Source organism: Xiphophorus maculatus, chromosome 17, assembly GCF_002775205.1.
Source record: "Xiphophorus maculatus strain JP 163 A chromosome 17, X_maculatus-5.0-male, whole genome shotgun sequence".
Classification (NCBI taxonomy): domain Eukaryota; kingdom Metazoa; phylum Chordata; class Actinopteri; order Cyprinodontiformes; family Poeciliidae; genus Xiphophorus; species Xiphophorus maculatus.
This window is the reverse complement of record NC_036459.1, coordinates 1,198,501-1,217,818: the sequence shown is the minus strand read 5'-3', so window position 1 is coordinate 1,217,818 and position 19,318 is coordinate 1,198,501. Positions and strand designations below refer to the sequence as shown.

The 19,318-nt window shown below is 38.3% G+C and overlaps 2 protein-coding genes across 3 annotated transcripts in view; one reads left to right on the top strand and one right to left on the bottom strand.

Moving 5' to 3' along the window:
• Positions 1 to 471: 471 nt before the first annotated feature.
• On the bottom strand, positions 472 to 15,507 carry LOC102225381 (F-box only protein 15-like). Its single transcript, XM_014472960.2, has 11 exons — positions 15,425 to 15,507; positions 8,244 to 8,477; positions 8,091 to 8,162; positions 7,237 to 7,341; positions 6,934 to 7,152; positions 6,455 to 6,655; positions 4,953 to 5,073; positions 4,795 to 4,877; positions 3,612 to 3,757; positions 2,573 to 2,697; positions 472 to 962 (listed from the first exon to the last, which is right to left on the bottom strand). Exons 2-11 carry the CDS (start codon positions 8,462 to 8,464, stop codon positions 696 to 698), a joined length of 1,560 nt encoding a protein of 519 aa, XP_014328446.1. The 5' UTR covers positions 8,465 to 8,477; positions 15,425 to 15,507; the 3' UTR covers positions 472 to 695.
• The window catches only part of dyrk2 (dual specificity tyrosine phosphorylation regulated kinase 2), a 25,102-nt gene continuing 18,252 nt past the window's right edge, over positions 12,469 to 19,318 (top strand). Inside the window, exon 1 of one of the 2 annotated variants that reach the window (XM_023350024.1) lies at positions 12,469 to 12,509. Coding sequence is in view for 1 of the 2 variants with exons in the window: in XM_023350023.1 (XP_023205791.1) it covers positions 15,135 to 15,174 (40 nt within the window). In the remaining variant the exon portion in view is untranslated. Of the gene's footprint in view, positions 12,510 to 14,930; positions 15,175 to 19,318 lie in introns of those variants that run through there. The other variant, XM_023350023.1, reaches the window with a different exon arrangement.

Below are 19,318 nucleotides of genomic sequence, written 5' to 3'. Positions count from 1 at the left end.
TGTGTGCAGTTCTAGAGGCTTATTAACTATTTTGGCGACACCTAGAGGCCATCCTGGGTAACTGCTGATGGGAAAACCATTATTGCACAAATCAAAGACAATAATTAATTTAGTACAGGTTACTGCTTCACTTTCCCGATGTTTCTGAACATAAACCTCTTTCTTGAGGTTGGATTCTGGATGAATTAATGCAGAAACAGACCAAATTATCGAAGAACCACTCACACCAGTGTTTCTTCAGGTAAAAATCTGACTTTCATTTTCTGCCAGTGTTGTAAAAACACTACTGTGGTGTTCAGTTTCTGCAACCAGCCGTTTCCATCTTCAGATTTTATGAAAAACATTCAGAAAACTGAATGCAGCATTTTCTGACTATCGTAATAAAAGCTTTTCACCAAGTGTGTATTAAGTGAATTGAACAGTTTATTTAAATTAATATTTAATAGTTAATACAAATCAATCATGCACATTTCCAACAGGAACCTTAATGTTGGATCTGTTTGGCACCGGAAAGTAAAAAAAAACATGTTTTTCCTCTAACCTAAAAACCAATTAATCTGAAACCCTTTGGAAAAATTCACATTAAATTCAGAAACGAGTTTTTAAACAAGTCCATCTATCCTAACAATAATAACAGAAACCAAACCTGTAGATGGGAACCAACAACTCTGCGTGAAACGCCCTGATGCCCAGCTTCAGTACTCCCTGTTGAATCGCTTGTTGACTTTGGCGACAGGAAGGCAGACGGTGAGGCCGATGAGGAAGAACTGCTTCTGCTCCTCCAGCCACACCAGCAGCATCTTCACCTCACCGTCCGCGTTCCTGTACAGCATCTGGAAGTCGTGGCCGCTGTAGTCGCAGGATATGGCCGTCTTGGCCATGGTGATGTGGATGGGCGTGCTGACGCACCAGAACGGTTTCTGGAACTCATCCAGCAGAGTCAGGCTCATGATGCAGCAGTTCTACGCAAAACGCAACAGAGAAACATCAGAACTGGACTCCTCAAACAGAACCTTTCCCAAACTTCTTCAGGCCGTGAACTACTTACCCCATTTAACACACACTCACTAAACCTGAAATTGGCCCCACAATAACACAACATCTTAATATATACCACCTGAAATGAAAATATTAGTCTCATAACTACTACTGGAGGCGTTTGAGTTATTCACAGATTATGAGAGTACCTACTCTAAGCTTTCCAATGATGGAAAACACATTAAAACCAAAATATTTATTTAATACAAGTGTTGGGTGCACTAATAAAGTATTAGGGCTATTTATAATTTCAAAGCATAAAAAAAGGAAAACAGACTTGAGTTGCTTTGGCTTAAGCAAATATTTTCTTTCAGCCAGTCGACAGCCCAACATAAATCATTTTATTGTAGGTATTAAGATGCAGTTAGTCAGCGTGGGGCGCAGCGCTGCTCACTGCTTCATCACCAGCAGATCGAGGTTTATGATGATATGTATATTAATATCGTTAATATCGTATATTAACTCACCCTGAGAAACTTTCCACCAGTATCTTCAGGTTTTCTTTTTAGTGACCTGGTCTTCAGCCAGCCTTCCATCATTATTTTTAAACACAATCCTTTGGTAAGCTAACTGTAGCGTCACACTTTGAGCTCACAGAACCTCACAGGACCTCACGGACAGGTAGGGGGCGCCAACAGACCAGGGGACCAGTTTGAGAAAGACCCGACTACAGTGTCAAAAATATTCACCAACATCCACAGACTCATAAAATCCAGGAACTGTTAATGCTTCAGCAAATCAAGACAAATCCCTGAGTAGCTTAGGAACAGCTTGGGAAGGCATGTCTTCATTTCAATGATATTAAAAGTTTGCAGAAACCATCAACACCATTCTGGTTAGATTTGAAGGATGTTGGTGGAAATCGACTCCGCTCAGGTTTTATAACGACATGAATGGTCAGGTTTGGTGTGGAAGGAAATGACCTCACAGTGGGTTGAGACTGAGTCATACCTTCTCATCCAACATCAGTGTCTGACCTCACAAATGAACGTCTTCACCATAAACCAGGGGTGTCAAACTCCAGTCCTCGAGGGCCACAGTCCTGCAACTTTTAGATGTGCCTCTGCTGCACCACACCTGAATAGAATAATTAGGTCATTAAGGCTCTGGAGAACTGATCTACACAAGGAGGAGGTAATTAAGCCGTTTCATTTCAGTGTTTTGTAGCTGTGGCACATCTAAAAACTGCAGGACTGCGGCCCTCGAGGACTGGAGTTTGACACCTGTGCCATAAACACTCCTAAACCTTCCTAGAAGAGTTTAAGCTGCCAGAGCTGCAAAGGAGTGAAACATCGTAACAAACTGAGACTGTAAATTCACATCTCGACGTGTCTGAAGGTCGAGATGTCAAAAACGAACAGCAGATATTTGTAGCAACACAGAGTCGTGACAGGAATCATGTTAAATGACTCAAAATTTAACTTAAATTTTTCTAATTTAAATTAAATAAAACCCAAAAAGTTTGAAAAGTGGCACATTACTGCCACCTTGTGGCGGCAGAGTATCTGCTTAAAAAATGTCGTTTTGTTTTTACCTCCACTGCTCCTTTCACGTCCTCATGTCTCCAGGGAAGTCTGATGCTGCCAGATAGCGATCTGTGCTGAGACAGATTTGACCTCTGGATGACCTTGAGCTTCACCAGGCCGTGCTGAATCTGAGCTGACCTCCGCCAATCAGAACCGAGAGAAACGGGATGAAAACAAATCATTTAGGATGCTTTTAAATCTACAGTCAAACATTTACAAAACATCTAAGACAGGGTGTCTAAAGTGAGGAGCGGGGGCCATTTGTGGTCCTTGGACTGATTTTATGCGGCCCCCCAACTGCAATTAAAAAATGATATAAATTTGGCCCGTAGATCCAGATGGAGACTTTGAATTTGTAATCAGGGCAAAAATTGTTAGCAACATGATTTTATTATACAAGAAAATGTGAAGTATAACACAAAGTATTTGTCTTTTTATGACCAAGTTTTATTAAAAGGTAAAACCAGGAGGCTTTTACTGAAAAGCCGACTTTGCTGCACCTGAACCAGTTTAATTCTGTCTTAAACTAGGTTAAATATAGATAATATTGTGAGAGAAAGCGACCCAAATCCTTATACTGTTACTGAAAATAAATGTATTCAATTGAGTCCAAAAGAAACTGAAAACATGCAAAGTTAAAGTAGAAGTAAGTAATATATTTTTGTAGGAAATCTCAGAAATTTGCGAAAAAAGAAAACATGATTTTTAGATTCATATCAAAAATGTTCACAAAATTTGGAAATTTGAAAGATTTTTCAGATTAATCACTAAATTTCTGAGGTTTTTTTTGCAGAAATGTAATTATTTTTGTCTTTCTACAATGGACCTAATACACCGTCGTAAAAATTGCTTTCAAGTTTTTGATGTACAATAAAAAATATGGCTACTTTATTTGCTTGATTTTAGGTTGGGTTTTTTTGTTGTTTTTTGCAAAAGGTTTGGACTTTGCTGATTTAAGATATTAATCCTGGATTTTCTTGACATTTCAGTCAACAAAATACGGAACGGAAAATTGTGAAAATCTTTCAGCTTTTGTATTTTGATCACCTTTGTGGCAAAACAGCTGCTGGAAGCGTCCCGACATGATCACAGTGCCGGTGTTGTGAAGGACGAAGTGCAAACTGTAGCCGTGAAGACCCAGCTCGGGGTCCACATCGTCCACAGGGGGAAGCTCCACGGGCTCAGAGTACGGGCTGCAAGGAGGGACAAAAAGAGCTCTGTGATTTTCTACCTTTCACTTACTAAAAAAACCTAGGCAAAATAATATGATTTTGTTGAGATTGAGAATGTCCTTTTAGACTTAAAAAACAAAGTTACCCAAAGTCAACATTTAGTTCTTGTTATAGAGGTTTATTGATAGAAACAGCTAAAGTCTCTGTTTTCATGTCAAAATGTGGACAGATACAAATATCTAGTATCTAATATCTAACATCTATTACATTTTTCCTATTCTAAGGAAAACAACAAATAAAAGAAAATTGTTTCTGCAGGTTTTTAAACAAAGGCAAGTTTTAAACATTACAGGAAATAAAATTATATGTCAAAATATTTTCCCCAAAGCTTTATCACATTTAATTAACCTGTAAAAATGGCATCAAAAGAAATGCTGTTGGTTGACATTTATAGACTGAAAATGCTGGAAGGTCTTCATTTTAATGCATTTTATAAAAATATATTTTTCATGTTTTGCCAATCACTAATAAGACCTGATAGAGGATAAATCAGTCGATTGGGTGATTAATTGGTGCAGTTTCAATAAATCAGTGCTATCAGAAGAAATAAATGACATTATGAATAAATTTAAAACATTTTATATTTTAATGCCTAAAATTAAAATGATTAAATTTCAGTTTTTTTAAAGCTGTGCAGAAATAAAGACTAATAATTCGCACCAATCAGCGGCTGATTGAAAGAAATCAGCAGCAGTGACGCACTGCGTCCAGCAGATGGAGTTCTTACTTCATTTTGATCAAAATCACGATGCAGTTGAGACCAAAATCAGTTTGAAATGTTTAAGTTGGGAAACATGGTGCAGTCAGTTCACCTAACAAAACAACCAGCTGGGTTTTAAAAATTGATTAAGTAATTAAGTCGTCACTAATGCACTGTTATTGATCTGCTAAATCTAGTTTTTCTCTCCACTTACTTTCTTTGTCTGACAGTGAAAACTGAGTGAGAATAAACCAAGCAGAGAGAAAAGCAGAGGCCCAGTAATGAGGAGGAGACTCACCAGGCTGGAGAGCCCAGCAGACTTTTCTCCACCAGCTTGTGGAAGTGAAGGCTGATCATGATGAAGGCCACCTGGTTCTTTCCCTACAAACATTCAGACGTTAAGGAGCTGAAGCATCCAGGTTCAGCCCTGATGGGGCCCATCGATTCCCTGTTTACCCTCCAGACTCCAAAGATGACCCCCGGCTGCAGAAGCAACATCTTGATCAGTTTGTCTTTGCCGATGACAAGAAACGGACTTCCTGTGTCCAGCTTTAAGATCAGGGAGCGCCAGTTGGGTCTGGAGGAGGAAGAGCAGGAAATGTTCGGCTTTTCAAACACAGAATGAGACTTTGAGGACAAAATGGTACAAATGGTACTTACTGAACAAATATAGATTAATAATCCCCCTTTAATGCTAGAACAACCAGGAGGTCATTTTGACTGTCATGGCTATTTGTGTGTTTATGTTTGTATTTATATTTGATGGAAGTTAAAGCCTTGCTGCTTCCTGACTTTTCCTAAAACTGTGTGAATTTTCATTAAAATTATCTGCTGTTGGGCTTAATAACAAACTGGAACTTCCAGGAATTATCAATAAATTAATAAACTGTATAATAAATTTTCAAAAGTTCTCAATAATTTCCAGTTATCATGTGTCTCTTTTCTCTCTCTTTCTAACAAAAACTTGATGATACAAGTCTTCAGTCTGATGTTTTGATCTCAACTGGCTCCTTTTTTTAAGGATATTTTTTTCACACAGAGTTCATAATTAATTTAATTTCTTGTTTCTATTAGTTCCAGCCTTAAATTACATTAGAGTTTAAAGTTTATTGAGCTCGGAGTCATTATGCCATTACCATTATATTAATTGAAAATGGTCTCAAAACAGAAATATTGTCATTTATCGCAGAAACTTCTGGGAAAATTTGTCATCCAGTAAAATTTGCAGACACGACAACAAAAATTAAAATCTCTGAAAGCTGCAGCAGACGCCTTATTTCATTTTGACCAAATAAAATAAAGGCTCCAATGTGTCAAAGCTGTAAGTAAATAGGTAGAATAATATTTTCTTGCTTTCATACTTCTTTTTACTAACTTTTGAGATCTACTTTGTGTTCTGTTACTTTATCTCATACTCCTTGATTATCATCTATTTCAGATATTTTTATGCAATTTAAAAATTTATGTTTTAAATTTGCTTATGTGATACAGTAAGCTAAAGTTGTTGATTTATTGTGATACATATTTATTAGATTTATTAGACAAATTGATTGACAAAAGTTGCTCTTCTATATTTCTTGTAATAGTTTGATGATGATGTCCGATACAGGCAAAAGCTTAAACCACATATTAAATAAAAATGGTGTATTTTGGTCTTATTTTGTTTTTAAAAACATTATTAAGCTAGTTAAATTAAACATCATCTTTGTTGTAACCTTGAAAGGGGAATTAAGTGAAGTTTGAATGCCGCAGTCAAAATGACCGCTGGCAGCCATTTTAGTTTTAACCCTCCCTCAGACCTAAGGAAGGTCGAGTGGAGCACAAGTTAGCTTGTTAGCTGACCCAGTGTGAGCTTTTACAAGGTTTTTTTCCCTCTTTGGTCGTTTTGGGAGCTGACGGGACATTCCCATCTCCTCCTGAGTATCAAGCCAGGACAGCAGGAGAGCACTGGATCTTACTTCGTGGTTTTGATGCTGCTCTGGGGCTCCTTCCTGACTCCGTGCAGCTGAATAGTGGTGATGTGATGAAACTTCATGTGGATTCCATCGCTCCAGTGAACAATCACAGACGACTCAAAGAAGTGCGCCTGGCTCTGCTCCAGCGTGTGCTCCTGACCCAAACGCTCGCACAGCGTCAGCTCCCAGCTCACATTCAGGCTTCTGAGACACACAGCTGGAATAAATACAACGTTTAAACGGAAACAACTTTTCTCTCTTAGTTCTTCTCACCAAACATGGAACATGTTTGTCTAAACTCACAATGCTGACTCTGCAAAATACATTGCATTTTGTCATATAAGACAAACCAGGAAAAAAAGAGCAGTGCAAGAAAAATTACACTTGGCTGTTTACTTTTACAATATCTGAAAAGTGTGGCATAAATATATTCAGCAAAAATTCTAAGAAGTCCTGACTTTTTTCCAACCACCCTCCCTGACCTGAGGGCCCACTCCGTCTGCCGGGGCAGGCCGGTGTACGGACTGATGTCTTTCAGGGGTTTCCTCCACTTGATCAACTCCTGCCCGGCCATCGATTTAAAGTACAACCTCTTCCAGCGGCTCGTCAAACAATCCTCCCCCTCCACGCACTTCTCCGATGTCTTCAGCTTCCAGTTCCGACTGCCGAACTCCGACGTGTAAATCCTCTGCCACAAGACGCTGCAGTGACAAAAATCCAGAGGGAGAGGGACTTTCAGACTCCGTTTGGTCATGAACCTGACCAAACGGTCTGCTTGGACTCACTCGTCATTGGAGAGCCGATGGAGGAGTCTGCTCACGTGGCTGAGGCAGAACAACGAGGACGGGTCCAGGTAGGACAGGATCTTCACCAGGATCTCCGAGGGAAGACTGGAGAAAATGGCAACTTTTTCTAAGAAATATAAGTTTAGGGACAACTCCATGCTCCGTTTACTATTTTTTAATCACTTTATCTATTCTTTTATATTTACATTTTTGTTGGAAGCTATTAGCCTTCACGTGCTACATCATCATCATCCCTCATTAGCAACCATCAGCCTTTCTTACAGAAGAGGATTAAGGCCACTGAAAGAAAAATGTCTAATTTAAATCAGAAAATTCTGCCTAATTTAAGAATTTTGATTTTCATCTCAGGATTCTGACTTTAATTTTAAAATTCTGACTTTTCTTTTGATTTCAGTCTCAAAATTCTGATTTTAATCTCAGGATTAACACCTTTTTCAGAATTCCGGGATTAAGGTGAGAATTTGTTTTTTTAGTTAGTTGTAACCCTCTTCTGTATTTTTTATTATATCCTTACAAATCCCATGTACTAGACATTGAAGTGCCATATTATTCTATGGAAAACATACACAATAAGAACTGTCAGGTGCAAAAGACTGCTGATAATGTTTTTTCCTTTTAATTTGGAGTTTAATAACGTTTTTATTAACATGTTTAGGCTAATTCGAGTGCCAAACGCTTCATCAGTACATAAAACTCCAACAATAACTCAGCAAATCAGACCAGGCTTCACTTCACAAACCAACCAATGACAGGGCTCGTTCTCAACATTAGGACCAATCAGAGAAGAGTTTGTTTAAATACAGCGGATATTGTGGCTTCTTTAATTAGCTCACCTTTCCAGTAGGTTTAGCTTGCATGGAGATGATTTTCTATGGGAGCCTTTTTTTGGCGGTCCACTATCAGAACTGAAAAACAAAGCAATTAAAAATAAATCTATCAAAATTCGTATAAATAAAGACATTTAAGGAACCATAAAGAAACGACACCTAGCTTCAGTCTCGCTAACCGAGCTTCGAGTAGAAACTTTCCTCTGTCCCTCCTTCCTCCTTTGGCCTGAAAATCCTCTCCCCTGACCGGGAAACCTTCCCCCGGGTCGCGAACTACCTCTGCCTCGGTTCGGTTGTCCCGTCTCCGGAACCCGTTGGGCAGGCTGCCGCTGCAAACCCTCCAAAAAGCTTCGAAAAAACTCGCCCCGTCCCGCCGCCATTTCCAGAGGGTGCCTGTTTGCAGAGAGCAGAAACCGGATCATCCGCTAGATGGCAGCAGAGATGTTTCTAAATCACACCTGGACATATAATGTAATAAAATCTTTTTGAGTTTAAGATCTGCATCTTGGTCCAAATATAAACAGTTTTGGGGATCATTTAAGATATTTTAATATAAAGTGTGGCATTGTTAGTATTTCAATACATGTATGCCTTAAAATTAACTAAATTTCAAAAATGCTTTATTAATCCCTCAGGGAAATTAAACGTTATTGTAACTCAATCGATGTGACATGATAGGAAGGGTCTCCAGTAGCAGTCAATCTTGCAATGCATCTGACTGAAGATTGTTGCTAATAGCTCCTATGCTATTGATGCTCCTTCTCTACATCTCTTAAAAACCTTGGCAACATTTGGGGTCATAGTTCAGGTATTATTTGAGCTTTTGAGATGTTAATCTCAAATGCTAAGCTCCCTGTTGTAAAAACAATACCTTGTTGCCATGGTTACATCTGTGCAAAAGTTAAAAAAAAAAAAAAGTAAGGCAATATGTCTTTCGGGCTGCATTGCAACTGAAACCAGAGGGAATAATTGGGTGTATTCACACCAGCCATGTTTAGTCCGCTTTAATCGAACTCCAATTCATTAGGGGAGGTGAGAATGCGTAATTGTACGGTGGCCGACAGGTGCAAATGCGCAGCAAAAGAGAAAACATGCAAACAAAAAAGAAGACACCCCCGAATGAAATGCAGCAAATAAAAAGAGAGACGCAAACACCCCCGAATGAAATGCAGCAAATAAAAAGAGAGACGCAAACACCCCCGAATGAAATGCAGCAAACAAAAAGTGTTGAAAACGGAAGTGCTCCAGACCACTAGGGGGAGTCAAAGAAAATAGTATTCATTTCTATGGGACCAGATGCAAGATTCTTCTTCTTCTTCTTGGTATTTATTGGCGGTTGGCAACAAACTTACAGTAGCATTACCGCCACTTGCCAGTATGGAGTGTGGTTCGAGATGGTCTATAAACTTTCACTTTCTACCTTTTCCCTCCATTAACTCCTGATTAAACATACCCCCACACATACACACCTGCTTATATTATCCAACTTGCTTATAACTTTATATACCCCTCTTTGATATTCTTTACACATTCACACCCAACTTGCTCTACTCATATCCTATGAAATAGCTTTGTTTTTTTAAGATACCGAATAATTATTTGAATATGTCTACTCCCGAAATCTCTCCTCAAAAATTCTATTAAATTAAACCTTTCTTTAATACCTACACACTCTCTCAGCATGCATCTTCTCTCTTCTTCATACTTACAACACTCTAAAATAACATGCTCTATTGTTTCAGACTTCTCACAATAATCACACTTTCCAGATGCAAGATTCAGAGAGATACCTTTACTTTCTTTCAAATTTCTTTCTCTGAATCTTGCATCTGGTCCCATAGAAATGAATACTATTTTCTTTGACTCCCCCTAGTGGTCTGGAGCACTTCCGTTTTCAACACTTTTTGTTTGCTGCATTTCATTCGGGGGTGTTTGCGTCTCTCTTTTTGTTTGCTGCATTTCATTCGGGGGTGTTTGCGTCTCTCTTTTTGTTTGCTGCATTTCATTCGGGGGTGTTTGCGTCTCTCTTTTTATTTGCTGCATTTCATTCGGGGGTGTCTTCTTTTTTGTTTGCATGTTTTCTCTTTTGCTGCGCATTTGCACCTGTCGGCCACCGTATAATTGGACCAAAAAACGCGAATTCTGGTCCGCCTACAAACTTAGTTCTCAGTTCAGTTGAACCAAGAACCGAACTGGTGCGGTTCAAATGCATATGTGAGCATCAATTGGACCAGAACAGGAAGCAGACTACAGCGCAGGGCATTCTGGGAAAAGCAACCAAAACAAACCCGCTAGCAAGAGAAATGACTTGTGATCTTCAGTAAAAGATGAAAGAGAAATCCTCCAGCCGCTAAAATCTGACTCTACTCCATCTTTGTTTCCATTTGGTGAAGAAGGAAGTTGCGCTCAGATGTTTTGTGTTGTTTAACTTCAGTGGGTACAGCGCCCCCACAGGCGAGGAGGGGAACAGGTTGACTCAGTAAAGTGAGAAAGAGAACAACAACAGCTAGAAAAATCAAACCGATTCGACCAAATTATCAGGTGGAAATTAGAACAATTCAGAGCTAGCAGAGCTTGAATTGACATCATATATGAAGAACAATGTGTGTGTGTGTTAGGGGTTGAACGACTACATATTTTTTAAGGTCGACTACATCATGATAATAGTCGAGTCGATGTCGACTAGTCGCGGTGACGTCATAGTGACGTAAGCGCAAAAACCCTTCACAACTACTTGGAGGCTATATTAGCTATTTTCACGGCAAATATTGACCCCCCCCCGCCCCCCACCACCACACACACACACACACACACACACTCTCCCCTTCTCCTGCTTTTACTAAGTCTATTATGGAGATTCTTTGTGAGCAGCGGGGAAAAGTTTGTTGCACAAAGTCGGGTCTGACTTTTTTTTTCTAAACACCGGCTGATGCTGATGATCTCTGGATAGTTACTATAGGAGTCAAATTATCACACTGACTACATGGAGCTTTTGGAACATCACAAGCCGAACTTGTTATGAACGGATCCCGTTTGGTTACAGCTGAATTCAACGAAACCACCTGCTTCTCCTCCGCCCGATGCGCGGCAGGAAGCTCTGCTGACTCAGCAGATTGAACGATTTAAGATATTTTCTAGTCAACGTCAACATGATAAAAGTCGAGTCGATGTCGAGTTGACTAGTCGTTGTGACGTCATAGCAACGCAAGACGCAAAGCTTTGGAGTAACGTACAGGCTTTATTACCCGTTTTCACGGAAAAATACGGCATTTACACAGAACAACAACAAGTGAAACAACAAAACATCGGGATAGTTTATGATAAATAATAAGTTGCTGGGAAACCAACATTCAAAAGGAAACGCACATCTTTTAGATGGCATGTAAAAACAATAAAAAGAGGTGGCGCGGGGGCGGGGGGGTAAATAAAGTTCACTTGCTGTCAATATTCTCTTCGCTAAGAGTTCGCTAAGAGCACATTGTCATACAAGGACCCAGTAATTTCTACCTGTTTGACAAGATGTGGGTTTTGTCCTCGATCTGTTTTGAAGACGCCATTTTATAGCCAGTGTTCTGTCAGATCAGCTGTCAGAGTATCATACACTTCTGACAGCTGATCTGATGACACTTCTAAGCACGAAGTGTCATTCTTAGCCCGAACTCACGGCTATATATATGTCAGACAAGTATACACTGTCATTACCAACTACAGGCTTTTATTTAATCAGCAGCTATCATTACCACAGATCTTTATTTAATCAGCAACATAACATCATAATGTATTAGTTAGATCGTCGTGACAAAGACACTCGCGAGCCGGCTAAGTGACATCCTTAGCGGGAAGGGGGCGAGTTTTAGACGGCTCGTGTTTTGTAGTGGACTGCAGCTGCAACTCCATCTCCTTTTAAAAACACTGTAAAACCACAAATATGCATCCATCTACATATCATTTAAACTAATGTATTAACTTATTTTTCTTCTGTCTTGTGACGTATACTGTGCTGTCAGATCAGCACAGGCTGTCACCACCGGCAATCACATGACTGCGACTAGTCGACATGAAATGTAAAAACTCGCGAGACGTCCTAGAGTCGACTAGTCGACTAGTCGACTAATTGGTTCAACCCCTAGTGTGTGTGTGTGTGTGTGTGTGTGTGTGTGTGTGTGTGTTTGCTTCTCTTTGTAATTTAACTAAAAGCTGAGAAACCTGAGATCACACACTCACACACACACTGTTGTTATGTGAAGCGCCGTGTCTTTGTCTGTGATGTCAACATGTTATTGGTCTCCAGGCAGCTCCATAAACAACAGAACGCTGCGTAACGGGACGATGCCCTCATATGGAAACTTTCAGACACCTCACATTCATTCGGAGTCTCCTGGGAATCGGAGCGGAGAAAACTGGAGATCCTCGGAGACACACGTGGTGAGTCCAGCATCTTTACACATCTTCATTTTCACCTAAACATGCTAAATATAAAGTTTTTGTCTGAAAATTTGGGGGAAAGAATGAACACGTCTAGTTTGTAAACGGCTTCTTGTGTCTAAAAAGAGAAACCAAGTTGGAGAAACGTAGCATCTCATACTAGGTGTCAAGCATGGTGGAGAAAGAGTCATGATCTGGGCTTGATTTACAGCTCAAATTCTAGTCCAAACTGAGTTATCTACAGCAAAAAGACAACACAAAGACCGAAAAAAAAAAATCAAGCTGCTGCAACGGCCTACTCAAAGTCCAGACCTCAGTTTGATTGTAAAGTAGTGACAGGAACATCAGACTGAAGCAAGAGAGGTTAAAAGTTCTTCCACATTGATAAACAATGACACGAGATTATGCAACAAGCTGCTAAATCACCTGTAGTTTATATTTACATATACATTCTGTTCTGCATTTTGAATCTTTGCAAGGACTGCTCTAAGCTGCTTTTTATATTGACAGCATGTCATATTTTATTCTTATTTTTATTTTGTCTACAATTGCTACTCAGTGGTGGTTGTTGTGTGTCTTGTCTCTATGCTGCTGTAACTGCGAAATAATTTCCCTGCTGGGATGAATAAAGTAATTCTATTCTATTCTATTCTATTTCTAATAAAACAAAAACATAAAACGGGTGATTTGTTGATTTGGGACAAAGTCTGCGTTTATGATGCCAGCAGTCTTCCAACGGGGTCATTTCAGGTTATGTAAATATAAACGATAAGAGATCACGTTTTACACGGCGGCGTCACTTCATGTGTAAGAACGAAGAGAGAAAACGACGACAAAGAAACTTCAAATTATGACAGACCCAGAGTCTGAACCCAGAGAGGACTGACGAATCAGAGAGAGAGAATTCATTAATAAATGCAAAGAAATAGCAAACAGAGAGAAAATGAGACCAATGAGGGACTGGTTCAAAACACAGAGCAAATGGAGAAATATGGAGCAAATGGAAATATTTTGGATTAACTAAGATGAGCTGCGGCTCTTTTCTTATCCAAACCTGATTATTCAGACAGGAATCTGTCAAAAAATTACGGTTTTCTAATATCAGAGATACAACTGAACCAACAAAACATTCACTGTGTTTACATAGGCTGCGCTTTCTTACAACGCAGTATTAGCGTCACTGAAAAGACAGAGTAAATTTCCACCAGAAACTTAGAATTTTTTTTGTTAATCTCAGAAATTTTCTAGAAAAACAACTTTCGAAAATTTTTTGAGTTTTCAAACTCAGAAATTTCCTTTTTTTCTAGAAAATGTCTGAGCTTAACCTCAAAATTTCTGATTTTATTTCTATCAAAATTTGTGACTTTTCAAACTCTTTCCAAGATTTTTTCTTGAAAACGTCTGAGACTTTTGGCAGAAATTTACTACTTAATTTTCTATTTTATATATCTTATTGTGTTTTAAATTGTTCATAAGGCCAAGTAGCTCCATGTCTTTTTAAATTTCACAAAGGAAGAAATTTAAGACAAAGAACTATTAAAAACCTGAGTTATGCCCATAAAGTATCGTGATAATCTCAAATTTTATTTAAAATTTGTTGATTTAGTTACATTATTGGATCTAAAAAAAATCTAAATATAATTAAAAAGTTAATTTATTTCAGTAATTAAATTCAAAAACTGAAACCCATATTATATTTATTGCACATAAGTTATGTACTTCAGGAAGTCCAAGAAATGTTGACTAATGAAACCAACAAGAAAATGATTTTTTTTATTCCTCAAATAACCAACAATTAATGCTATATGCAAGGAGTCCGTTAGAATGTTGAGTGGAAGGAAAAAGTGCATTAGAAAAAGTGCAAAGACAACATTGAGCCACCACATTCAGCTTTAGAGAAGTTATTTAGCTGCTCTCAGTTGGAAGAAATGGCTTGTTGCCATGGTTACACATCCTATTAACTGTCTAAAAGTTAAAAAAAAAAAAAAGTAGGAGCAAAAACCCAAAAACAAAATTTAAAACCAGAGGGAAAAATTGTACAAAAAAGATTTGGTGCAACTGAAAGAACTAAAAGTCTGAAACTGTGTCTTTTTATAATTTATGTGAAAACTATCCACAGATAAATAATTTTTTTTTTGTTTCTCGGTTATAAAAAGGAATAATGAAAACTAAAAATGCAGAAATGCTGTTTGTGTAATTTGAAAAGATTTTATTGAATGAAGAATGAAGTCATAAAATTACTACGACTTTATTGTCATAATATTATAACTTTACTTTCATAATTTAATTTTAAAATTCCTTTTAGCATAGCCCTAATGCTCATACATGTCATATATATATCACAATCCCACCATTTAAAAAAATGTAATTACTAAAACAAATTAATAACACATCTATTTACTGTAGTAACATAATCAAACTTTATTATAAATAAATTATAGTAATGGCTTTCCACTAAGATTCTGAGTGGGCCCCATCTGGGCACCTTCTGGGTGCGCCCCTGGTAAGAAAGGGTGATTTAAAGGAGGAGGAGGAGACATAGTAGCAGAAGGAAGAGGAGGAGCTGAAGATGGAGGAAGAGGAGGTGTCCTGCTCAGTGGAGACCAGAGGAGAGGAGCGGCCGCCATGTTAACCAAGAAGCCCGGAGCCTCGGTCCTCCCGACGGGTAAGCATAGCGCCTGTTCCCGGCGTAGCGGCCTCTGATCGCGGCAGCCTCGGGACTTTTACTCCGCCTCGGTTTGATCCAACCTCCGGGAGTCAGGAAGGCGGGGAACTCCCGACAGGAAAGGCTGGGAGGTCTGCTAGCTGACCTGGCCGCAGCAGTCTGCCTCTCCCCGGGCTCCAGCTCGTTAATTTATCCGTAATCTCCTAAAGTGGAAGCCGGGGGAGGAGGGGGAGAAGCTCGGAGAGCTTACCGATCAGAAGCAGCCGAACCGGGGGAAGCTCCGGGCGTCTCCTTAGCTGTCTGTCAGGTTTATTTTTAGCCCGCAGATGAGAGTTGACAGCGGCAGGAGAAGCGGCTTTTCCTGCCGCCTTTCTCGGCTCTGTGGAGCCTGTTTGCGCCTCCTTTGTGGAGCCTTCCCGGGGTGGTGCTGCGCCGCTCGGACGGCTCTCTGTGGGGGTTCGGTTCGGGGGGTGTAACGCCGGATTTGGTGTTCGGGGTATTCTGCGCGTGTTTTTCGGTTGCTTGGTGATTTTTGGCCTTCAGGCTGGTTGGCAGGAAGACTGCTTCCTTTTCCGATCTAGATCAGGTCAGTTGTTGTTAAAATCTACTTTTTCTTACACATATCTTCCGTTTTAAACTTACTGTGAAGCTTGATAAAGTGTTTTATAATGTTAAAGTTGTGTAGCTGCTGCCAGCTTTGTGCTTTCATTAAACCTGCTGTTACTGCTGTCTACTCTGAGATTAGGGATGGGCGACTTGGTAAAAATATCACGTGTTGTTTTACAGTAATTATCTTATTAAAATGTCCAAACACAGATAAGTCGAAACAATTTTTGTTGTTTGATTTAATGGAGCATTGAAATAGTTTTTAAATGATACAAAGATACTTCATGTTGGACACAAATTAAAGGCGCGGTGCGTCATAAACCTGAATTCTGGGCTAATTTTTGTTACTTTGTTCCAGTTCAGACCTCTAAGAAGTTGTGATGGGAATATTCGGAGTTTAGATGCACCGATATAAAAACATGGGCATACAGTACATCAGATTATTAAAGATACTGTTAGCGCTTGCTAATTAGCATGTATAACAACTCTTTGGAGAATCTTGGATAATGAGTTGAATGCATTTAATTTTCCTTTAGGATTAATGAAGTATTTTTGAAGTTTTGCACAAAAAACACCAGAAATAAAAAACAAATGTAGATAATTGCTATTTAAGCTTTCAGGGTTGTTCTTATTTTGGCTTTTTCAATGGTTGGAGTGAGTTACAGTCACCAGTCAATCTGAATCAGACTGGTTATTAACATGTCTAAAAGTAAAAATCCAATTTATATTTTTAAAGGAATGTGATTAAATTTGTTTTGTAAACATTATTCAGCTAAAAGTGGCTTATTTTAAAAAAAAATCTTGTATATCATTCAGTTAGGTGGCAGTTTAACTCTTAAAAACATGGTCCTAATTATGAAGTTGAAACCGTATTCAAATTGAAATCTTACTCTGTATCGTTTAGTTCACTCCCGTTTAATCCAGTCATAATTTAATTAGTTGGAATCAGATTATCTGTCCATCTTATTCAAGTTGTAATTCCTTCCAAAGTAAGGAAGTAGTCCCCAGCGCAGGGTATTCTGGGTAAATGCAACCAAAACAAACAGTGCTAGCCTAGCGCTAGCGGGAGAAATGGCTCATGGACTAAAGAGAAATCCTCCAGCCGCTAAAATCTGATTCTAATCCAATTTTACTACTTTTCCTGAAGAAGAAAATTGTGCTCAGTTTCTTCTTCTGAGGTTCTTGGTGCAGCGCCCCCCCAGGCGAGGAGGGGAACAGGTTTTTAAAAGGGTTTGATTGGTTTGACACAGAGCAGTGAGAAAAGGAACCGCAGCAGCTGGAGATGGAACAAATGTTGCAATTTGGTCCCCAATAGAACTGAATCTACCGAACTATCATACTGGAAAACGCCAAAAGTATTCAGAACTGAAACATGTTGTCCAGAATTTTCAGTTAAATGTATTTATAATTCTGTTGAAATTTTAACTAAAATGAATTACATATAGTTCAGCTTACTTAAATTCATTCTACTCTTATTTCTAAGTGAAAAACAAATGAATGCCAATGTGAGCTTGTGGATCAGTGGTAGAGCCGGAGCACCAAGGCTGTAGTCCCTAATGTGATTGGCCTTGGTTCATTTATCGGACCATTTCCTGCAAAGTGCAAAAAAATCAATACAACAATCTAAATAACATAAACTCCAATTTATTTAAGTTCGTTCCACTTCGCCCTCATTCAACTTGTTTAAATCTCCAATTAAATCCAGATGCATTGGTTGCTTAATTGTGACTGGAAACAGTTCATTTCAACAAACATTGAGATCAAAGTACAAAAACCGGCGTCATAAACTCCAGTTCAAGTCATAGTTTTGTGATTAATGTATTTATGAATGAATTATTGACAGATTAAAAATGTAACCATTTTAATCCAGTCAGTCAAAAGGAATTAATTCTGAGGTCAGAAAAATAAATCAGTTGAGTCCAGATTCAATCCCATTTCAAGCTGTTTCCATTTATTCCAGTTTAAAGTAATTTGTTTAAAGGTTAAAACCAGTTCCATAATTCATGTTGTGATGCAGTTCAGTTAGGAGTTAATTTACCCTAAATCCAAATTCATAACTTTTGGTTGATTAAATTTTTTCCAGATTCAACATCCATTTAATAAAAATAGGATTTAATGTAAATTGGAGCATGTTTTCTTTTTTCAATTCATTCATGTTAGAATTGCATCACTTAAGGAAAAATCAACGTAAAATACACTTTAAACCAGCTTTAATGAAGTATAGTGTAATTCAAACCTAAAAAAAAATCTATCTTTGCCTTCAAAGTTCATTCTAATTTATCCATTTATCACAGTTTAATGCAGCTAGACTAAATTATAAATGAAATTGCATAATGTATGCCTTTTGTTTCCCCATTTCTGTTCATTTAACTGAAATGAACTGGGAAGTGAAGTGGACTCCAGTTTGATTTGAGTTTCTTTCCACTTTAGTTATGATTGAGGAGACTATTGCCATTCATTTTCATGCAGGAACATTAAAGGAAATGTAATGTTTTTTTTCTGGCTTACATTAAGTTAACTTGTTTAACATATCAAAAATATGTTGTTTTTTAAATTAAACCAACTGAAAACATCAGGGATAAAGATTTCTGTTTGGACTCTGACAGGTATTTTATTTGCAAGTTTCAAAAAACAAGCTGTTTATTACCTTCTTAAAGTCCTAATCAAGGTATGAATACTAATATAGTGTTAAAAACTGTAACAAATTCTCAATATTATCAAAATATTGATAAATAGTTCATTGTAGCTGATAGTGTTAGCAAGCATGCTAAGATTAGCCTGTTTGCTCATGTTACAAAAGCTACAGTTGGCATAGCACACTGTGTTAGCTTCAGATTGCTAGTGACAGAAAAACAATGTCCTCTTAGCGTAGTATTCGCAGCTAACATGCTAGTCTTGGTGAGATGCTAAGATTAGCGTCTTGGCTGCTGTTAGCATTTTAACTCATAACAGTATAACGCCTGCAGATTAATGGACAGCTCCGTTTTCATGACAAATGTGTGCAAAATCATTTTGATATTCGGCTTTTTCATTAAATAAGAAATACAATTAAAGTCATACATGAATAAGCCTGTTCACACAGCAAGTCATTAAAATCATGGCGGCAATGGATGTAAACATGGCCGCCACGTTTCCTCCGATGCAGCTGAAAAACCACCTCATTCTAGCAAAAAACATTATTTTTTTCTGGTGAACTTTTCCTGTCAAATTGGCATGTTTTCATAAAAGTTTTGCTACTGTTTGCAAACGTGACGTTTTGTAACTTGTTATCCAGAACTAGTTTTTTAGAGCGATGGCTACATGCTAATGCTAGAATGTTTGCTGATGTTGGCATTAACAAAAAAAGTGCTGCATTTTGTAATTTAATGATGACAACTGACAAACTCCAGACTACTCATGGACGTTAGAGCCTAAGACAGATGCATTTTGGACCTTACTCGATAATAAAACAAACTTTATTGCTGTTGATATTTATACAGGAATATTCTCCTATGAGCTGTAAACTTGTTGAAAGCAAAAACCCACCTTTTTTTCTGTC